The sequence below is a fragment of the Conger conger genome, chromosome 4, assembly GCF_963514075.1.
Source record: "Conger conger chromosome 4, fConCon1.1, whole genome shotgun sequence".
NCBI lineage: Eukaryota > Metazoa > Chordata > Actinopteri > Anguilliformes > Congridae > Conger > Conger conger.
In genome coordinates this window covers 78,488,197-78,509,234 of record NC_083763.1, presented here as the reverse complement: position 1 = coordinate 78,509,234, position 21,038 = coordinate 78,488,197, and the positions used below count along the sequence as shown (strand labels likewise).

At 50.7% G+C, this 21,038-nt stretch overlaps 2 protein-coding genes across 2 annotated transcripts in view; both read left to right on the top strand.

Moving 5' to 3' along the window:
- The first annotated feature begins 451 nt into the window (after positions 1–451).
- Positions 452–7,496, top strand: LOC133127189 (complement C1q tumor necrosis factor-related protein 7). The gene is made up of 4 exons (XM_061239881.1): positions 452–791; positions 950–1,108; positions 3,235–3,477; positions 4,831–7,496. The coding sequence occupies exons 3-4, from the start codon at positions 3,243–3,245 to the stop codon at positions 5,457–5,459; spliced, it is 864 nt and encodes a 287-aa protein (XP_061095865.1). The 5' UTR covers positions 452–791; positions 950–1,108; positions 3,235–3,242; the 3' UTR covers positions 5,460–7,496.
- A 1,777-nt stretch (positions 7,497–9,273) lies between these two features.
- cc2d2a (coiled-coil and C2 domain containing 2A) overlaps positions 9,274–21,038 on the top strand; it is a 47,679-nt gene continuing 35,914 nt past the window's right edge. Inside the window, exons 1-11 of the mRNA XM_061240942.1 lie at positions 9,274–9,878; positions 11,328–11,412; positions 14,157–14,237; positions 14,470–14,605; positions 14,970–15,061; positions 15,731–15,817; positions 16,322–16,417; positions 16,825–17,043; positions 17,698–17,821; positions 18,262–18,398; positions 19,511–19,642. Of these exons, the coding sequence (XP_061096926.1) occupies positions 9,865–9,878; positions 11,328–11,412; positions 14,157–14,237; positions 14,470–14,605; positions 14,970–15,061; positions 15,731–15,817; positions 16,322–16,417; positions 16,825–17,043; positions 17,698–17,821; positions 18,262–18,398; positions 19,511–19,642 (1,203 nt within the window). The 5' untranslated portion in view covers positions 9,274–9,864. The remainder of the gene's footprint in view (positions 9,879–11,327; positions 11,413–14,156; positions 14,238–14,469; positions 14,606–14,969; positions 15,062–15,730; positions 15,818–16,321; positions 16,418–16,824; positions 17,044–17,697; positions 17,822–18,261; positions 18,399–19,510; positions 19,643–21,038) is intronic.

The following is a 21,038-nucleotide window of genomic DNA, read 5'->3' as shown; positions in this document are numbered from 1 at the left end:
CAAGGTGGCCTCTAGCAGAGTGTTTAAGGTAATTGACTGGGACCTGCAAGGTCGGAGGTTCGATCCCCGGTGTAGCCACAATATGATCCACACAGCCGTTGGGCCCTTGAGAAAGGCCCTTAAACCTGCATTGCTCCAGGGGAGGATTATCTCCTGCTTAGTCTAATCAACTGTATGTCGCTCTGGATAAGAGCGTCTGCTAAATACCATTAATGTAATAATGTAAAAGTACGGTTTGATTGACAGATTCAGCTTCTGAGTCCAAATAGGGTCTGTTTGAGAGATTCAGCTTCTGAGTCCAAGTAGGGTTTGTCTTAGAGTCTCAGTAAGGTTTGATTGACAGAAATGACTACCGTAAATGCAGCAGCACGTGATTCGTTGGGTAGATGACGTCATTAACGCGCTGCTGACATGCACGTGCAGGGTTCTAGAGTTCCCAGCACAGTAGGGTGTTAGAAGGAAGACATATTGCAGTCATTAGGTCCAGTCCGCCTGGCGTATGATCGCATGAATTCGCTTATTTCCACCCGCCGAAACAGTTTAAAAATAAAAACAGCCTCCTGGGTGCTGTTTGGCAATCGTGGGCTGCTGCTCCAAACTCGGAAACGCCCTGAGTGAGTTCCGCTGCCAGTTGTGCGTTCCTGCTACTTGCGTGGTTATCGACGGCGTCTAAAAATCCGACAGAGCGGCAATGCCTGCGCACATCTGTCCTCACCGTACGCATCGGCGGATCGGGTTTCATCGCATCGTTGGTTCTTCACAGCTATTAAGACGCTTATGTTATCGCTGAGGTATGCGTGCAATGAACGGCCACGACCCGAAACTGTGAAACATCACGCACCGGTTGCGGGGGAGAGGAGGAGGAGGAGGGGGGTGTTGGCTTGTTTCGCGGGACCCGTTGACTGCGAACAACGGAACAAGGTTTGCATGTTCTCTCTCTCCACACCAGACGGAAAAGCGTGATCTTTTAAGGCGCTGAGGAGAGGAATGAGGAAGCCGTTCGTCAGCTCGCGGGCAGGCTGAGGCAGCGCGCTCCAGCGAGGGAAAGCGCGGTTTCCCCAAACTGCGTCGAGCTGCGCGAGCCTGGTGTGGCAGGAGAGCCGTTGGGGTATGTAAACCTGATAAAGCAACGTGCCTGTGTCCGATTCCCTCTGTTCAAATACTTTCTCTGATGGGCCAAAACCCCAACGGTATAATCTTAGGTTCTAACGTACATTTTTTGACAAAAAAAAAAGAAAGAGTTTGGGACGTAAATATGTTGTTTACATAGGCACAAAATATGTGTGTGAAGTTTTACACAAAAATACTGTTTAAAAGTATGAGAAGAATGCTACATTTAAAAAGTTGTATCTGCGTAGGGCACAACCACTTCAGTATCTTTGAAGCTCAATATCTCAAAACCACTCAGAATGCAAAAGAACCATCACAATGGGTTTTTTTTTGTGTTTTTACCAGCTAAAAGTCCACTTCCCTGTAGTTTTTTTTTCTGTTGACCTCTTGTGGGAAAGAACTCGATTCCTTTTTCAAACAGAGCGTAATGCGAGTCCAAGAGCAAAATATGGGGATAAATCATAACTGTTGATCGTTACTCATAACAACGGAGTGAGTGGGTGGGCTTTGCAGTGCCCTGGTATGCACCCATGTTATGAGACACACTACTTCAGTGAGTGTAACTGGCCTTCGGAGAACACTTGTTTTATAGTTCAGCGGTGTTCCCAGAGGTTCCCTTCCTGACTAGATCGTGACCATATCAAATATCAGCTCCAGCTGGAGAGGGAGACAGTAATGCGCACATTTTCTGATTTCGCCCGCACAATATCCGTGTAATTCACAAGCGTGAGTGTGACTGCGCAGGGCAGACAGCTGTGCTGCCCTGACAACACAGCCACTGCAGAACGAGGAGAAACTCACAGACAGACACACACAGAGAGACAGACAGACACACAGAGAGACACACACAGAGAGACAGACAGACACGCAGAGAGACAGACAGACGGACATAGAGAGAGACACAGACAGACGGACACGGAGAGACAGACAGACGGACACACAGACAGACACGCACAGAGAGACAGACAGACGCACAGAGAGACAGACAGACACACAGAGAGACACACACAGAGAGACAGACAGACACACAGAGAGACACGCACAGAGAGACAGACAGACACACAGAGAGACGCGCACAGAGAGACAGACAGACACACAGAGAGACGCGCACAGAGAGACAGACAGACACACAGAGAGACACGCACAGAGAGACAGACAGACACACAGAGAGACACACACAGAGAGACAGACAGACACACAGAGAGACACGCACAGAGAGACAGACAGACACACAGAGAGACGCGCACAGAGAGACAGACAGACACACAGAGAGACAGACAGACGAACACACAGACAGACACACACAGAGAGACACAGACACAGAGAAACACACAGACAGACACACACACAGAGACACAGACAGAGAGACAGACGGACACACAGACAGACACACACACACAGACAGACAGACACGCAGAGAGACAGACAGACGGACATAGAGAGACACACAGACAGACACACACGGAGAGACAGACAGATGGACACACAGAGAGACACAGACACAGAGAGACAGCCAGACGGACATAGAGAGAGACACAGACAGACGGACACAGAGAGAGACACAGAGATAGACAGACAGATAGGGAGACAGAGAGATAGACTGACAGACAGACACACAGACACAGAGCGGCAGACAGACGGAGATACACAGACAGAGAGCCAGACACACAGACAGAGAGACAGACAGACATATACACACATAGGCAGACACACAAACAGACAGAGAGACATACAGACATACACATCAACTTCATACTGTGACTTTCATACTAATCAAATCACATCTCAATGAAAACGTCATCATGGGAATCTCAGAACTAACTGAAGATGAGCATGAGTGGTCGTAGTATTGCTTTGCTTCAATGTTTTCAGTATTAGCCAACTGATTTGCATTTACCGTGGAAGGCTAGGCTCAAGCGGAGTTGGAGCAGACAGTTGAGATTGCCATCTTTCTCCTTTACCATCTTTGCTTGCCTTTTGTGCAGTGTGGCTGTTCTCCCTCCGCAGGCCTGAGGATGTGGCCGTTCTCTCTCCCTCCCTCCGCAGGCCTGAGGATGTGGCTGTTCTCTCACCCTCCCTCCGCAGGCCTGAGGATGTGGCCGTTCTCTCTCCCTCCCTCTGCAGGGTTCGGGATGTGGTTCCTTGTCGGCGTGTTTTTCTGCCTCTGCCCTGGTGCGGTGGAGCAGCAGCTGGGGTTCGGGATGAAGGGAGCCGCGCCCCGTTTGATCTGCAGTGTTCCGGGGGTTCCAGGGTCGCCAGGGAAATCGGGCCTAAGCGGGCCCACAGGTCCCCATGGCGACATGGGCCTTCCCGGGCGGGACGGGCGAGACGGGCGCAAGGGGGAGAAAGGGGAGAAGGGCACCACTGGTACGACACCACGGCAACGCCTAGCGCTAAACTGGCCCTCTCTACGACGCTAAGCGCTAATCTTTCCCTTCTCTACGACGCTAAGCGCTAATCTGCCCTTCTCTATGATGCTAAGCGCTAATCTGCCCTTCTCTATGACGCTAAGCGCTAAGATGGCCCTCTCTACGATGCTAAGCGCTAATCTGCCCTTCTCTACGACGCTAAGCGCTAATCTGGCCTTCTCTATGAGGCTAAGCGCTAATCTGGCCCTCTCAATGATGCTAAACCCTAATCTGCCCTGCTCTATGACGCTAAACGCTAATCTGCCCTTCTCTATGACGCTAAGCGCTAATCTGGCCCTCTCTATGACGCTAAACGCTAATCTGGCCTTCTCTACGACGCTAAGCGCTAATCTGCCCTTCTCTACGACGCTAAGCGCTAATCTGCCCTTCTCTACGACGCTAAGCGCTAATCTGGCCTTCTCTATGAGGCTAAGCGCTAATCTGGCCCTCTCAATGATGCTAAACCCTAATCTGCCCTGCTCTATGACGCTAAACGCTACTCTGCCCTTCTCTATGACGCTAAGCGCTAATCTACCCTTCTCTATGATGCTTAATGCTAATTTGCCATTTCTATAATGCTAAATGCTAATCTGGCCCTCTCAATGATGCTAAGCGCTAATCTGCCCTTTTTATGATGCTAAGCGCTAATTTGGCCTTGTCTATGATGCTAAGCGATAATCTGGCTTTCTCTATGACACTAAACCCTACTCTGGCCTTCTCTATGATGCTAAGCGCTAATCTGTCCTTGTCTATGATGCTAAGCGCTAATCTGGCCTTCTCTGTGACGCTAAATCCTACTCTGGCCTTGTCTATGACACAAAGCGCTAATCTGGCGTGCGCTGGGGCATTGTGGGTAATCTGACCAGAAGAACGCTCACCCCCTACTGGCCCACCAACACCACCATTAAGGCGAGGTCCTGACACACTGTGGTCATTAAAGACCCCATTACACTGGCAGACGCTTTTAATCCAAAGCGATTAGCATAGGTTCTTCCACAAATGAAAAGCATCAAATCCATAACTAGCAAAACACGCATGAAGAGCTGGTCTGAATACAAAGACAATAGCCATTGTAAGTGCAAACTTATTAAAAAAACTTTTTTATTAAGGGTTAGGGACGGAGGGTCGAGGTGAGTTCCTCTTAACGCTGTAAAGCGCTTTGAGCGTCTAGGAAAGTGGTATTTAAGTCTGTCTGTCTTTATCTATCTATCTATCTATCTATCTATCTATCTATCTATCTATCTGTCTACCTGCCTGCGCGAGGTGAGTGAGTTAGTGAGTTAGTGCTGTTGATGTTGGTTGTCTGTTTCAGGAGTGAAGGGGCGCGTGGGGCCTACGGGGAAGATCGGTCAGCGAGGGGAGCGGGGCCCCGCGGGGAAGAGAGGCCCCGGGGGCCTGGGTGGGGACGGGGGCCCCCCGGGAGCTGGAGGCCCCCGGGGGACCCAGGGCGAGAAGGGCCAGCGGGGCCCGCGCGGGACCCCGGGGATCTGCCGGTGCGGCAGCCTGGTGCCCAAATCGGCCTTCTCCGTGGGCATCACCACCAGCTACCCGGCCGAGCGCACCCCCATCAAGTTCAACAAGGTCCTGTTCGACGAGGGCGCCCACTACAACCCGCAGACGGGCAAGTTCATCTGCGCCTACCCCGGCGTGTACTACTTCTCCTACGACATCACGCTGGCCAACAAGCACCTGGCCATCGGCCTGGTGCACAACGGCCAGTACAAGATCAAGACCTTCGACGCCAACACGGGCAACCACGACGTGGCGTCCGGCTCCACCGTCATGTACCTGAACCCGGAGGACGAGGTGTGGCTGGAGATCTTCTACCCCGACCAGAACGGCCTCTTCGCCGACCCCGGCTGGGCCGACAGCCTGTTCTCGGGGTTCCTGCTCTACGTCGACACCAACTACCTGGACGCTCTGTCGGAGGACTACGCCTGATGGAGGAGGACTACCCCTGATGGAGGAGGACTACACCTGATGGAGCTACGCCTGATGGAGCTCCAACCCCCCCGCCCCCCCAACCTATGCCTGATGGAGCTCCTACCCCCCCGCTCCCCCACTCCCCACTGATTAACCTGGGGATTGAATGGCAGTTTGTTTTCAAAACTAAACTGTCATTCAGAACGGAAACCCAACGCACTTGTGTCCCATGAACCAGAGAGGGAGACCTGCAGACGCTCACTGAACCCTCCTGATGCTAATGTTAATCCTTTCCCTGTTGAACAGATATTACCTAATATAACGGCAAACAATGTTTTGGGCTTTCCAAATGGTGCATTCCTTTGAGCCACAAGTCTTTAATTTAACTTTTTCCCCCCTTCTCTGATATCCAGACTGCTGCCAGGAGCCACATAAATAATTCCTTTATCACGGCCCTCCTGTAAAATAATGGGAGGGGCCTACCTTTGTAATTGGAGGGAGAACTGTGCGGTTTATTTTGGAACTTTCTTAAACGCTGCTATGGGGTTCTGGTGGTGGGGAAACAGGGCTACGTGAACGCGAGGGATGGATGGAGCTAACATGCGCTGTCAATCACTCACTGACTACATCCAATCACAGGTCCTAGTTTTGCACGGCTGCGGTCCAATCATAATCACTCAGTCTGTTACTGAAAATGCATGGCAACTCATCCCATTGGTTGAATCACATTCAGTTGAAGCTATCAGTAAAACATTCACTCACACACTCACGGTGGCACTTACTCTCCACATCACACACTCCATATCACACACTCTCCATTGTCACACACTCTCCATATCACACACTCTCCATATCACACACTCTCCATTATCACACACTCTCCATATCACACACTCTCCATTGCCACACACTCTCCATATCACACACTCTCCATTATCACACACTCTCCATATCACACACTCTCCATATCACACACTCTCCATATCGTACACTCTCCATATCACACACTCTCCATTGTCACACACTCTCCATATCACACACTCTCCATATCACACACTCCCATATCACATACTCTCCATTGTCACACACTCTCCATTATCACACACTCTCCATTATCAAACACTCTCCATATCACTCACTCTCCATTGTCACACACTCTCCATATCACACTCTCCATATCACACACTCTCCATATCAAACACTCCCATATCACATACTCTCCATTGTCACACACTCTCCATATCACTCACTCTCCATTATCACACACTCTCCATATCACTCACTCTCCATATCACTCACTCTCCATTATCACACTCTCCATATCACTCACTCTCCATTATCACACTCTCCATATCACACACTCTCCATTATCACACACTCTCCATATCACACACTCTCAATATCACACACTTTCCGTCATCACACACTCATCATGGTACTCACCACCAAGTTGAAAAATACTATTTGCAGATCACACTGCAGATCAAGAAGTTTGTTACCAAGTCACTCTGTAGCACTGGGCCAGTCACCATCAGCTCACAGATATTACTGTAAATGACAGTCAGTGGTATGTGAAGCCCACTGATCTTTTATCCTGTACATAATGAGACTCAAAGATAATAGTTTTGCTAAAAGATATAATTACTCTAAATTTATATTTCTGTATTCAGCTACAAGGCTCTCTCTGTGTGAGTGTATATTAGAACCGGATATGTACTGTGTCACTCTCGCTTTTGTGATTGTTTACATTATTAATTAGACAAACAACAGGAGGACATTTTAGGCTTCCTTCACTTGCCTTGTATACAGTATGCACTGGTATCTCAGTGGGGCGTTACTGAAAGCTGAAGGTCAGGGGTCAAACCCCACTATGTGTGTTCTTGTGTGAGTAGCGCCATATCCTACACGTGAAACTGCCTGAGAAGCTGCTGATGTTCTCCTCTTTAGCCTCCACAAACAAATTCACAGGAACACCAAAACCAAAGAACAAAATGCTACACACAGCAGGGTGAACAATATGAATCAATAAAATACCTTGATAACTTTCTATTTCAACGGTGGCTGCTATTTGTTTTGTGAATTGCATTTGTTCAATATATACAGAATGCATTGTACACAGTGCACATACCTTTTTGCGGCCATCTTGAAAGTAGAATGTGAAGGATTATGGTAAATGTGGTTTTAGTGGCTGCTTAAGACTCCAGTTAGGACCACTGCCTGTAAAGGAGGGTCTCTATGCTTTTGAAGCAGGGACAGTTGACTGAGAATTACACACATTTCTGCAGTCTCTTCAAACAGGCAAACTGATTTCACTGCCATTTTACATTTACATTTTAGTCATTTGGCAGACGCTTTTAATCCAAAGCGACTTAGTGCATCGGTTCTTCCACAAGCTAAAGCATCACATCCACAACTAGTAAAATACACATGAAGCGCTGTTCTAGTACTGCCAGTGGCAATAAGATGAATAGGCTGTTACCTATTTCATTGCATGGGCTGTCAGCTGTTGAATAGTGTACACTCACACTTAATGTGACAACAACCAGGCTACACACTGCCTGACAGAATAACAATGTTTAAAGTTGTTATTTGCTTGGACGTTTAATGGTTTAATAGGGTCAGTTGTCATGAAAATGGCATTTCACTTCATCCCTTGTGCAGAACTGTGTGTCTGTGACACATCTGTGTTTCCACTGATGTCTCCCGAGTAGCCATCTCCCCCTTTGAATACCACGAAACAACAGAAAACACAAGAAAGCGTTGAGTTGAAAGCTACAGACGCATCTCGTGGGACAGTGTGGGATGGCCAGAGTTTTCCTAAAATAACTGAGACCGTTAGACTCTACGAAACCAGAGTCCTGCATCGTCCGGCTTATTGTTCTAAAGGTCCAGGACACGTATTATTGAACATTTAATTGTGGGATTTATGAATCATGTAATCATTAAATGGTTATGTTACCACTGTCCACACCCGTAGCCCTCCCCAGATGACATAGTATGTATGTGAGGGTCTGTGGATAAGAGGGTGGGTGTGAGAGACAGAGTAGGAAAGAGTGAGTGTGTGTGTGTGTGTGTGTGTGTGTGTGTGTGTGTGTGTGTGTGTGTGTGTGTGTGTGTGAGAGAGACAGAGTAGGAAAGAGTGAGTGTGTGTACTTGGGTGTTCCAGCGTCTGCAAAGAGAGAGAGCGTGTGTGTGCATTTGCTTGTGTGTGAGGGTATGTGTATTAGGGGGTGTATGTGTGTATCAGGGCATGTGTGTTAGGGTGTGTATTTTATTGGTTGAGCTCACACACTGCACACGGCTGGTCTCTTGGAGCATATCAGATGAATGTTTGGAAAGGAACCAATGGGAATATCCAGCTCTTCCAAGTCATATTAATCCTGCAGGAGCAGAGCCAGTGAAAGGTTTCAAATGTCAAAAGCAATTCTGCACGGAATCTACGGCTCCATTTTGGACATGCTTCAGACAATAATATAATTTCTGTTAAGCATATTATTTGTTGAGTATATTTTCGAGTGTATTTACTGTCTGTAGAATCCTAAATAATACTGTCTAAAATAAGCCACGCCTGTCAAGGAAGGAAGAGACCCGTGCTGAAATCAATTTACAACGGAACGGAAAAAAACTATAATTAATACAACTCGGTTCTGCCCTTCTCGCATAAAGCGCTATGGTTTAAGCCACCGAAGACAGGGATTGGTTAACGTCACCAGGATTTTATGGCTAGCCTGAATGACTCCGGCCAATTGGCTCTGGGTATCCCACCATGATCCCACCCAGACCTGGATAACTAGGTTGCCCATCAGCAAGTGCGGTTGAACCGAACGATAGCTTCGCCCGTTACCAGGCAGCGCTGTGATAAGCCCGGGACTGTTGCTAGACCGTCGATTACATTAATACAGCACTGACCTTCACTTCACAGATATGTGAAATGTCGCTAAAATAAAAAAACCCTCGAGGAGATCGTTAAATTCCAACCAGGGAAATTCAGTTAATTTGGATAGCTAAAGTTACTTTGCTAGGTCGCTACCTAATGTACCTCGTAAGTTTGCTTTGCCAGAGGGCACCTTTTTTGGTTGTTGTTGTTGCCTAGACCAGCTGGCTTCGTATCGCACCGCTACTGTGCAATTAAAGGTATCGAGTTATCCTTCCGCTTTGTGCTATTTGCATTGAGTAACATTATACGGCATGAAGAACAGCAAAGCCGAATAACGGTAACACATGAAACATTTGGTTTACATGGCAGTGATGCTCTCGCAAGTCATGGCTAATTGACGTTAGTTCGCTATTTTGTTTGAGGGTTTCGCTAACGGCCACGCCACCTTTCACAGGACCACAGATGGACGAATGTACGGATGTAACTTCAGCTAATCAGCTAATATAGCTACCAGCTCAGAAGTGACCTGTCGCACTGTTCGGAACCATGGCGTCCTCCAGGTAACTTTTCTTAAAAGTGTAACTTAATTCAAACTACTGTAATGGCGGAAAAAAAAGAATATTCCCAGTAAATCCATGATTCCCATTTGCTAACGTGGAAAAGCAAGGCTTGGAGCCATAAAGCGACCCTATGAATGCAAATGAGATCATTTAGATACAGTAACGAGTGATTAGCGAACTTTATCAGGACAACCCACAGCTGATAGATTGCTTGCTTACGTACACTCACCGGCCATTTTATTAGGTAACGCTACACATATACATATAGTACCGGATAGGACCATTTTTATTCCCAGAAGTGTCTGCATTATTCGTGGCATTTATTTAACAAAGTGCCGGAAATATTCCTTGGGGATTTTGGTCCAAGCTGATTCGATAGCATCACACCGTTCCTGCACATTTTTCTGCCACACGTTCATGCTCTTGTCTGCTGAAAGATCTAACCCAGAAGGGCTAAAAAAGAAGGGCTCAAGCTAGGTTTTGAAACAGCTGGTAGCTAGTTGACCAGCTACCAGCTCAGAAAAGCGACCAGCTCATACCCAGCTAGCCCAGCTTGGCCATGCTGGTTCACCAACTCATACCCAGCTAGACCAGGGTATGACCAGCTTGGCATAGCTGGTTGACCAACTCATACCCAGCTAGACCAGGGTATGACCAGCTTGGCATAGCTGGATTTTCCAGCAGGGTGAACCTCCTGTTCCACCTCATCCCAAAGGTGCTCTATTGGGTTGAGATCTGGGGACAAAACAAGGAAACCTCTTCACCATGTCTGCATGCTTTATATGCTCAGCTGCTCAGGAGGTGTACCTAATAATATGGATGTTGACCTGCACCACAACTTTAGATTAGCAATGTTTTTGAAAGAAAGCTTATGTGTGGCTGTGCATTACTTCCTGTAATGAGTTAGCATTTGGGGGCAGCCTGTAGCCGAGAGGCTAAGGTACATGACTGGGGCAGCCTGTAGCCTAGTGGCTAAGGTACATGACTGGGGCAGCCTGTAGCCTAGTGGCTAAGGTACATGACTGGGACAGCCTGTAGCCTAGTGGCTAAGGTACATGACTGGGACAGCCTGTAGCCTAGTGGCTAAGGTACATGACTGGGGCAGCCTGTAGCCTAGTGGCTAAGGTACATGACTGGGACCTGTAGCCTAGTGGCTAAGGTACATGACTGGGACAGCCTGTAGCCTAGTGGCTAAGGTACATGACTGGGACAGCCTGTAGCCTAGTGGCTAAGCTACATGACTGGGACCTGGACGGTTGGTGGTTTAAGCCCCGGTGTAGACGCAGTAAGACCCACCCAGCTGTTGGGCCTGTGAGCAATGCCCTTAACCCCGGATTGCACCCGGGGGGGGGATTGTTCTCCATTTAGTCTAGTCAACTGTAAGTTGCTTTGGATAAAAGCTTCAGCTAAACAAGGCATTATTATATCTACGCACCCGGTGTCTTTCAGCAGCGATCTTCGGGAGAAAATTCGGCAGAAGCGTCGGGCCCTGAGAGAGTCCCTGGCGAAGGACAAGCGCGGCACGGACACACAGGTACCCGCGAGACCCACCCCCCTGAATAATAATAATAACAATAACAATAATACTAATAATTCCTTGCATTTATATAGCACTTTTCTCACCAGCCAGTGACTCAAAGCGCATTACAGTGATGAGGGGGGAAATTTACCTCAACTGCCACCACCGACGGCAGCCATTTTGTGCCAGAATGCTCACTGCACAGGGATGAGTTCGCAGCCTGGCCCTTCTGGGCCTGGCTCTGGTGAAGCAGATTAATGGCATTAACGGCACACACTGCCACGGGATTAAGGCAGATTAACACCAGGGTTCTTAGGGAGGGGTTCACATAAAAGCGCTTTGAGGGCACTGCAGGATTGAAAGTGTAATTCTTGTGCATTTCCATCCACTTCCCTGAAAAACGATTTAAATTTTTTGTTCTACGACATCGTGCACCAGGGTATGTCGATGAGATGTCTGTCAGTTTTCCGTTCCCCTCCAATCAGCACATTCCTGCCCGTCCTCATTTGACTCCTCCCCCCTGCCGCTGGGGGAGTAGGGGGTAGGAGGGGTGTGGTCTGTGGGACAGGCTGAAAGGTGATTGGTTAATGCTGGAAGCACAGAAGGAGGAAAGGCTCTGTTTCAGACAAGACCCAGCATGCACTGAGGGATGCGCTGTACTGCCAGATACGTGCAAACACGCACACACTAACACACGACAGACTCTCTCACACACATGCACACTAACACTAACACACACACGCACACACACACTGCCTTAGAGCAACGCTACACTCACACTCTCACACACACACACTCTCACACACACACACTCACACACACACACACACTCACACACACACACACTCACACTCACACACACTCTCACACACACACACTCACACACACACGCACACTCACACACTCACACACTCTCACACACACACACACTCTCACACACACACACTCACACACACACACACACTCACACACTCACACACTCTCACACACACACACACTCTCACACACACACACTCTCACACACACACACACACACACACACTCTCACACACACACACTCTCACACACACACACTCTCACACACACACACACACACACACACACACACTCACACACACTCACACACACGCACACTCACACACACTCACACACACACTCACACACACTCACACACACTCACACACACTCACACACACTCACACACACACACACGCACACTCACACACACTCACACGCACACTCACACACACTCACACACACACTCACACACACTCACACACACTCACACACACACACACACACACTCACACACACTCACACACACTCACACACACACACACACACACTCACACACACTCACACACACACACACACACAGGAAGTGGGCGTGGTCTCCGGTCTCACCGCTGCGTCCCTCCAGGCTCTGGTTGCCATGGAGATGGAGATGAGAAAGGAGAAGGCTCGGCAGCAGGGCGGGGTCGGCGTGTGCTGTGTGTTCTGGAACATTCTGAGCTCCTCCACACCTGCATGCTGTTCATCCCTCCTCACCTGCATGCTGTTCATCCCTCCTCACCTGCATGCTGTTCATTCCTCCTCACCTGCATGCTGTTCATCCCTCCTCACCTGCATGCTGTTCATCCCTCCTCACCTGCATGCTGTTCATTCCTCCTCACCTGCATGCTGTTCATTCCTCCACACCTGCATGCTGTTCATCCCTCCTCACCTGCATGCTGTTCATTCCTCCTCACCTGCATGCTGTTCATCCCTCCTCACCTGCATGCTGTTCATTCCTCCACACCTGCATGCTGTTCATTCCTCCTCACCTGCATGCTGTTCATCCCTCCTCACCTGCATGCTGTTCATCCCTCCTCACCTGCATGCTGTTCATCCCTCCTCACCTGCATGCTGTTCATTGGAAGCAATGGAGTTCTAGAACACTGTCTTAGAATTTTTAATTAAAAAAAAAAAGCAGTGCTGGGGCTGTGTGTTACTGTACAGAGCATCCGTTACGCAGTGCTGGGGCTGTGTGTTACTGTACAGAGCATCCGTTACGCAGTGCTGGGGCTGTGTGTTACTGTACAGAGCATCCGTTACGCAGTGCTGGGGCTGTGTGTTACTGTACAGAGCATCCGTTACGCAGTGCTGGGGCTGTGTGTTACTGTACAGAGCATCCGTTACGCTGTGCTGGGGCTGTGTGTTACTGTACAGAGCATCCGTTACGCAGTGCTGGGGCTGTGTGTTACTGTACAGAGCATCCGTTACGCTGTGCTGGGGCTGTGTGTTACTGTACAGAGCATCCGTTACGCAGTGCTGGGGCTGTGTGTTACTCTACAGAGCATCCGTTACGCAGTGCTGGGGCTGTGTGTTACTGTACAGAGCATCCGTTACGCTGTGCTGGGGCTGTGTGTTACTGTACAGAGCATCCGTTACGCAGTGCTGGGGCTGTGTGTTACTGTACAGAGCATCCGTTACGCTGTGCTGGGGCTGTGTGTTACTGTACAGAGCATCCGTTACGCAGTGCTGGGGCTGTGTGTTACTGTACAGAGCATCCGTTACGCTGTGCTGGGGCTGTGTGTTACTGTACAGAGCATCCGTTACGCAGTGCTGGGGCTGTGTGTTACTGTACAGAGCATCCGTTACGCTGTGCTGGGGCTGTGTGTTACTGTATGTCTGGTGAAGCGGAGCAGTCTGATGATGCGTGTGTGATCCGTGTGCGATGCGTGTGTGATCCGTGTGTTATGTGTGTTCTACCTCTGCAGGAGCTGACGGCCACAGAGGAGGATCAGGTGGAGAGTCTGAAGAGGAGCCTGAAGGACCAGCGGCAGCGGAGGAAGAAGAAGGTGAAGCTTCCTGCTCTTCCTCACGCGCACACATTGCACGGTCTGGGAGTGTGTCTGTGAGCCAGTCCTGGGTTAGACCTGGGTTACAGCTGAGCCAGTCCTGGGTTAGACCTGGGTTACAGCTGAGCCAGTCCTGGGTTAAATCTGGGTCCCACCTGGGACAGATCTGGGTCTGACCTGGGTTAGATCTGGGACAGACCTGTTTCTTAACCATGCATTGTGTTCCTTGCAGCTGCTGAAAGATGTGTCCTCAGAAGATTTGGTGGAGGAGTTGGCGGGGGCGGGGGCGGGGGCGGGGCCTGTCCGACAGGGCGGGGCTTCACTGGAACCTGTGGCCTCCACCAGTGGCGTCGGACGCAGCTCCAGAGGTCAGAGGTCACCCAGAGAACAGAAACCCTACTGCCTGTGTCCACTACTGCAGGAAACAAATAAACAAATATCTAAGACCGAATTTACATTAAAAATGTACGGTGCCTAAGACCTTTACACAGTAAAGTACTGTACATGCAAAGACTAAGTACACAAATACAGTTCATTCATAAAAAAGTATTTTGTATTATATACTTAGATTCAATTTACTTCAACCAGACTTATAAACTTATGAAGGATAACACATTTTATTTAAGTGGTATGGTTTATCTTTTAAGAAAATGAACTTGGAGTGTAATAAACAAAGTGAATTTCTGCAGAAATGTAATCCATCACAGCAGCTCATCCCCTGTCCCTCCTCAGACCTGCCCCCCCTGCCTGTGTCTCCCCTGGGCTCCAGCCAATCAGAGGTCTCCATGAGGCAGCGCATGCGGGAGAAGCTGCAGGCGGCTAGGGTAACCACACCCCCTCTCCCGCTAACCACACCCCCTCTCCCACTAACTACACCCCTCTCCCGCTAACCACACCCCCTCTCCCGCTAACCACACCCCCTCTCCCGCTAACCACACCCCCTCTCCCGCTAACCACAACCCCTTCTCCCGCTAACCACACCCCCTTCTCCCGCTAACCACGCCCCCTCTCCCGCTAACCGCACCCCCTCTCCCCGCTAACCGCACCCCCTCTCCCGCTAACCGCACCCCCTCTCCCGCTAACCGCACCCCCTCTCCCGCTAACCGCACCCCCTCTCCCGCTAACCGCACCCCCTCTCCCGCTAACTACACCCCCTCTCCCGCTAACCGCACCCCCTCTCCCGCTAACCACACCCCCTCTCCCGCTAACCGCACCCCCTCTCCCGCTAACCACACCCCCTCTCCCGCTAACCACACCCCCTCTCCCGCTAACCACACCCCCTATCCCTGTGCTGTGTTGTGATTGGCTGCTGTGCGGGTCAGTGCTGTGCCCTGATTGGCTGCTGTGCAGGTCAGTGCTGTGTTGTGATTGGCTGCTGTGCGGGTCAGTGCTGTGTTGTGATTGGCTGCTGTGCGGGTCAGTGCTGTGTTGTGATTGGCTGCTGTGCGGGTCAGTGCTGTGCTCTGATTGGCTGCTGTGCGTTCTCTCCTCAGTCTAAGAGCCTGCAGCAGGAGGCTGTGGAGCCGGGAGGCCTGCTGGCCCTCAGAGACCGAGACGCCCTGACCCGCTTCGACAGAGAGGTGAGCCCCGCCCCGTCCGTCTGAGCCCCGCCCCCTCCCTCTGAGCCCCGCCCCCTCCCTCTGAGCCCCGCCCCCTCCCTCTGACCCGCTTCGACAGAGAGGTGAGCCCCGCCCCGTCCGTCTGAGCCCCGCCCCCTCCCTCTGAGCCCCGCCCCCTCCCTCTGAGCCCCGCCCCCTCCCTCTGAGCCCCGCCCCCTCCCTCTGAGCCCCGCCCCCTCCCTCTGAGCCGCTTCGACAGAGAGGTGAGGGAGATGTCAGGGAGTGTTACCCTCAGGCAATTGAGTAGAATCATCTAGCACCATAGCACTCAAGTGTTTTTCCCTTTATTTTAGCATAAATACCTGCTGGACTGGATATAACGATTAAATGCAATATGCTGACATTATTATTTATTCAAATACTGAAATGGGATGATAGCCCTGTTCAGAAGGATGTGGGACGCGGGCTCGGAGGCCCTGCCTGCAGGAGGGTGATGTGTTCCCTGTCCCTCCCTCTCTCCACCAGGACAGCAGGCCTGGGAGTCTCCACCACGACGACGTGCCCACAGCTGCAAGAGTGAGGTTTCGAGAGGCCGCCGCCAGAGTGAGGCAGAAGCCAGAGGTAGCGTGTGCGTGAGCGTGTGCGAGTGCGTGTGCGTGTGCGTGTGCGTGTGCGTGTGCGTGAGCGTGTGCGTGAGCGTGAGCGTGAGCGTGTGCGTGTGCGTGTGCGTGTGCGTGTGCGCGTGAGCGTGTGCGTGAGCGTGTGCGTGTGCGTGTGAGCGTGTGCGTGTGCGTGTGCGTGTGCGTGTGCGTGTGCGTGTGCGTGTGCGTGTGCGTGTGAGTGTGAGTGTGCGTGTGCGTGAGCGTGAGCGTGTGCGTTTCCTTATCTGTGTGTATGCGTCTTGCCTGACAGCACATCAGTCTTTGAACTGATTTCAGAGAACAGCATTTGTTTCTGATAAAAGTATCTGTTACATGAGCTGAGTCAGAAGTCGTGCATCACCAGCGTTCTGCCCCCTGATTGGCCAGGCGGACGCGGGCCTGCCGACGGCTGAGGAAGCCTACAACTTCTTCACCTTCACCTTTGACCCTGAGCCTCCGGAGGAACCCGCAAAGGGCGGGAGGAAGAGGAGGATGAAGGCCAGAGCGGGGGATGAAGAAGAGGAGGAGGAGGGAGCAGGGGAGGAAGAGGAAGAGGGCGAGGAGATGGGCAGAGAGCAGGAAGAGGAGGGGGAGACGGATGACAGGGTAAAAGCATCTTTTCTCTCCTCAGACATGACAGAGACTACTTTACCCACTGTCCTCGGAGAAAGTGGGAGAATACTCCCCTGTAGTTCGCCTGTAGTACCTGCTGGGTAATGTAGTTCTCTGTTGCCATGAAAGAGGTTGCAGAGGATAGAGGATCCGAATGAGCCGTATTCCGTTTTTAAGTGTGTGGTTTACTCGCGATGAGTCAGATGGGGGGGGAGAATATTGTCCTGTTTGATCTCCCATGTTTGGGGGAACTTCATCTTGAAGTAATTATTTGGTCGTCATGTGAGAGCGTAAATCTGTCAGTGGTGTGTTTCCGAGCTCGCCCTGCCAGGAGCCTGGCTGTGTGTGGCTCTGGGGGTGCGGGGGTGTTGTGCGGTTTCTTCAACATGAAGACCAGGACCGGGAAAGCGTGAGAACGTGACCTCTCTGCAGGACATGCCTGTGATTGTGTGTGTAGGTTTGTGCAGGTTTGTGCAGATGTGTGTAACGCTATAACAGTGTGTAATGGTGTATAATGGTGTATATCAGTGTGTAATGGTATATAATGGTGTATAACAGTGTGTAATGGTGTATAACAGTGTGTAATGGTATATAATGGTGTATAACAGTGTGTAATGGTGTGTAACAGTGTGTAATGGTGTGTAACAGGCCCTGTTGCTGGAGACTCAGACGGTGCAGGACTTCCTGCAGCTGAAGGGGGCGGAGTATCACAGCTACAGCAGCCGCCTGCTGCAGGAGCAAGAGCTGCTGTTCACACCCAGCGTACGACCAGGTAGCCCACACCTCTCTATCTCTCTCTGTCTCTCTCTATCTCTCTCTATCTCTCTCTACCTCTCTCTACCTCTCTCTATCAAGAGCTGCTGTTCACCCCCAGCGTACGACCAGGTAGCCCATACCTCTCTATCTCTATCTCTTTCTGTCTCTATCTCTATCTACCTCTATCTGTCTCTCTCTATCTCTATCTCCCTCTATCTGTCTGTCTCTCTCTCTCTCTATCTACCTTTATCTGTCTGTCTCTCTCTATCTCTCTGTCTCTCTCTATCTCTCTATCTCTATCTACCTCTGCCTCTGTCGATCTCTATCTGTCTTCATCTACATCTGTCATATATAACTCTACCTTTCTCTCACTTTCTCGCTCTCACGTGTGTGTGTGTGTGTGTGCGTGTGTGTGCGTGTGTGCGTGTGTGCGTGCGTGCGTGTGTGCGTTCCTAGCTCCAGCGTCCAGTAGGGTAGGGGACAACATGCAGCCTCGGTACCTGGAGGAGGAGGGGCTCTACGTGGGGGAGAGGCCTGCGGTTCCCCGGTCCAACCAGAACATTCTGGAGAACCGTATCCTTCAGCAGGAGACGGTACGAGCCGGCCCACCTCCTCCGCCACCCACCGCCCATATCCCATACCTTCAGCACCCTCCCACTGCCCTCCACTGGCCAATCAGAGGCCCCTATCCATCTGTTCTCTCACTGCTCTCCACTGGCCAATCAGAGGCCCCTATCCATCTGTTCTCCCACTGCTCTCCACTGGCCAATCAGAGGCCCCTATCCATCTGTTCTCTCACTGCCCTCTACTGGCCAATCAGAGGCCCCTATCCATCTGTTCTCTCACTGCTCTCCACTGGCCAATCAGAGGCCCCTATCCATCTGTTCTCTCACTGCTCTCCACTGGCCAATCAGAGGCCCCTATCCATCTGTTCTCCCACTGCTCTCCACTGGCCAATCAGAGGCCCCTATCCATCTGTTCTCCCACTGCTCTCCACTGGCCAATCAGAGGCCCCTATCCATCTGTTCTCTCACTGCCCTCTACTGGCCAATCAGAGGCCCCTATCCATCTGTTCTCTCACTGCCCTCCACTGGCCAATCAGAAGCCCCTATCCATCTGTTCTCTCACTGCTCTCCACTGGCCAATCAGAAGCCCCTATCCATCTGTTCTCTCACTGCCCTCCACTGGCCAATCAGAAGCCCCTAATCATCTGTTCTCTCACTGCCCTCCACTGGCCAATCAGAGGCCCCTAATCATCTCTTTCACAGTCACTCATGCCTCCTCTCATGGCTCCCTGAGCATAATTATAACCAGCACGACCAAACCTGTCCAGTATTTACACACAAACCAGCCGAGGTCGATTAAGGGCTAATTAGTTGGTGATTATCTTACCCTTGTGCCCTCATTAGTCCTGTGTTTCTTTCATTTATTCTTATCAAATCTTATCTGAAGCTTTGTTTCTGAAACAGCTGGTTTTGCTAATCTGTTGTGAATAGTTCTCTAGTCCTGAAAGCAGCTGCCTTCCAGGCTTCACCGAGGGAAGGAAATGATTTCAGGATGTTTCCAGTTTTTGTGAACCGCCTGTGTGCGTGTGCTGGCACTGCTCTGGAGAGCAGGCTGCTGAGAATCGATTATTCATGCCTGCTCAGGCAGTGACGGCTCTGGAGAGCAGGTTATCAAAGTTTGATTATTCATGCCTGCTCAGGGGAAGAAGTGGTTTGGGGATGACGGACAGGTGTTGGCGCTGCCCGACCCCATTAAAGAGTCTTCCACCCGTCCCCCACTCCACAACCTGGAGCCAAACCTGGACCCCGCCCTCCAGCACGTCTACAGGAAGGTAAGCGTGGCAACTGTCTAGGTCTAGTTCAGCACTAGGTCTAGTTCAGCACTAGGTCTAGATCAGTGCTGGGTCTAGTTCAGCACTAGGCTTAGATCAGTGCTGGGTCTAGTTCAGCACTAGGTCTAGATCAGTGCTGGGTCTAGTTCAGCACTAGGCTTAGATCAGTGCTGGGTCTAGTTCAGCACTAGGTCTAGATCAGTGCTGGGTCTAGTTCAGCACTAGGCTTAGATCAGTGCTGGGTCTAGTTCAGCACTAGGCTTAGATCAGTGCTGGGTCTAGTTCAGCACTGGGCTTAGATCAGTGCTGGGTCTAGTTCAGCACTAGGCTTAGATCAGTGCTGGGTCTAGTTCAGCACTAGGCTTAGATCAGTGCTGGGTCTAGTTCAGCACTAGGCTTAGATCAGTGCTGGGTCTAGTTCAGCACTAGGCTTAGATCAGTGCTGGGTCTAGTTCAGCACTAGGCTTAGATCAGTGCTGGGTCTAGTTCAGCACTAGGCTTAGATCAGTGCTGGGTCTAGTTCAGCACTAGGTCTAGATCAGTGCTGGGTCTAGTTCAGCACTAGGTCTAGATCAGTGCTGGGTCTAGTTCAGCACTAGGCTTAGATCAGTGCTGGGTCTAGTTGAGCACTAGGCTTAGATCAGCGCTAGGTCTAGTTCAGCACTAGGCTTAGATCAGCGCTAGGTCTAGTTCAGCACTAGGCTTAGATCAGCGCTAGGTCTAGTTCAGCACTAGGCTTAGATCAGCGCTAGGTCTAGTTCAGCACTAGGTCTAGTTCAGCGCTAGGCCTAGATCGGTGCTGGGTCTAGATCAGCACTAGGTCTAGATCGGTGCTGGGTCTAGATCAGCACTAGGTCTAGATCGGTGCTGGGTCTAGATCAGCACTAGGTCTAGATCGGTGCTGGGTCTAGATCAGCACTAGGTCTAGATCAGCACTAGGTCTAGTTCAGCACTAGGTCTAGTTCAGCACTAGGTCTAGATCAGCACTAGGTCTAGATCAGCACTAGGTCTAGTTCAGCGCTAGGTCTAGTTCAGCGCTAGGTCGAGATCAGCACTAGGTCTAGATCAGCACTAGGTCTAGTTCAGCACTAGGTCTAGTTCAGCACTAGGTCTAGTTCAGCACTAGGCTTAGATCAGCGCTAGGTCTAGTTCAGCACTAGGCTTAGATCAGCGCTAGGTCTAGTTCAGCACTAGGTCTAGTTCAGCGCTAGGCCTAGATCGGTGCTGGGTCTAGATCGGTGCTGGGTCTAGATCAGCACTAGGTCTAGATCGGTGCTGGGTCTAGATCAGCACTAGGTCTAGATCGGTGCTGGGTCTAGATCAGCACTAGGTCTAGATCGGTGCTGGGTCTAGATCAGCACTAGGTCTAGATCAGCACTAGGTCTAGATCAGCACT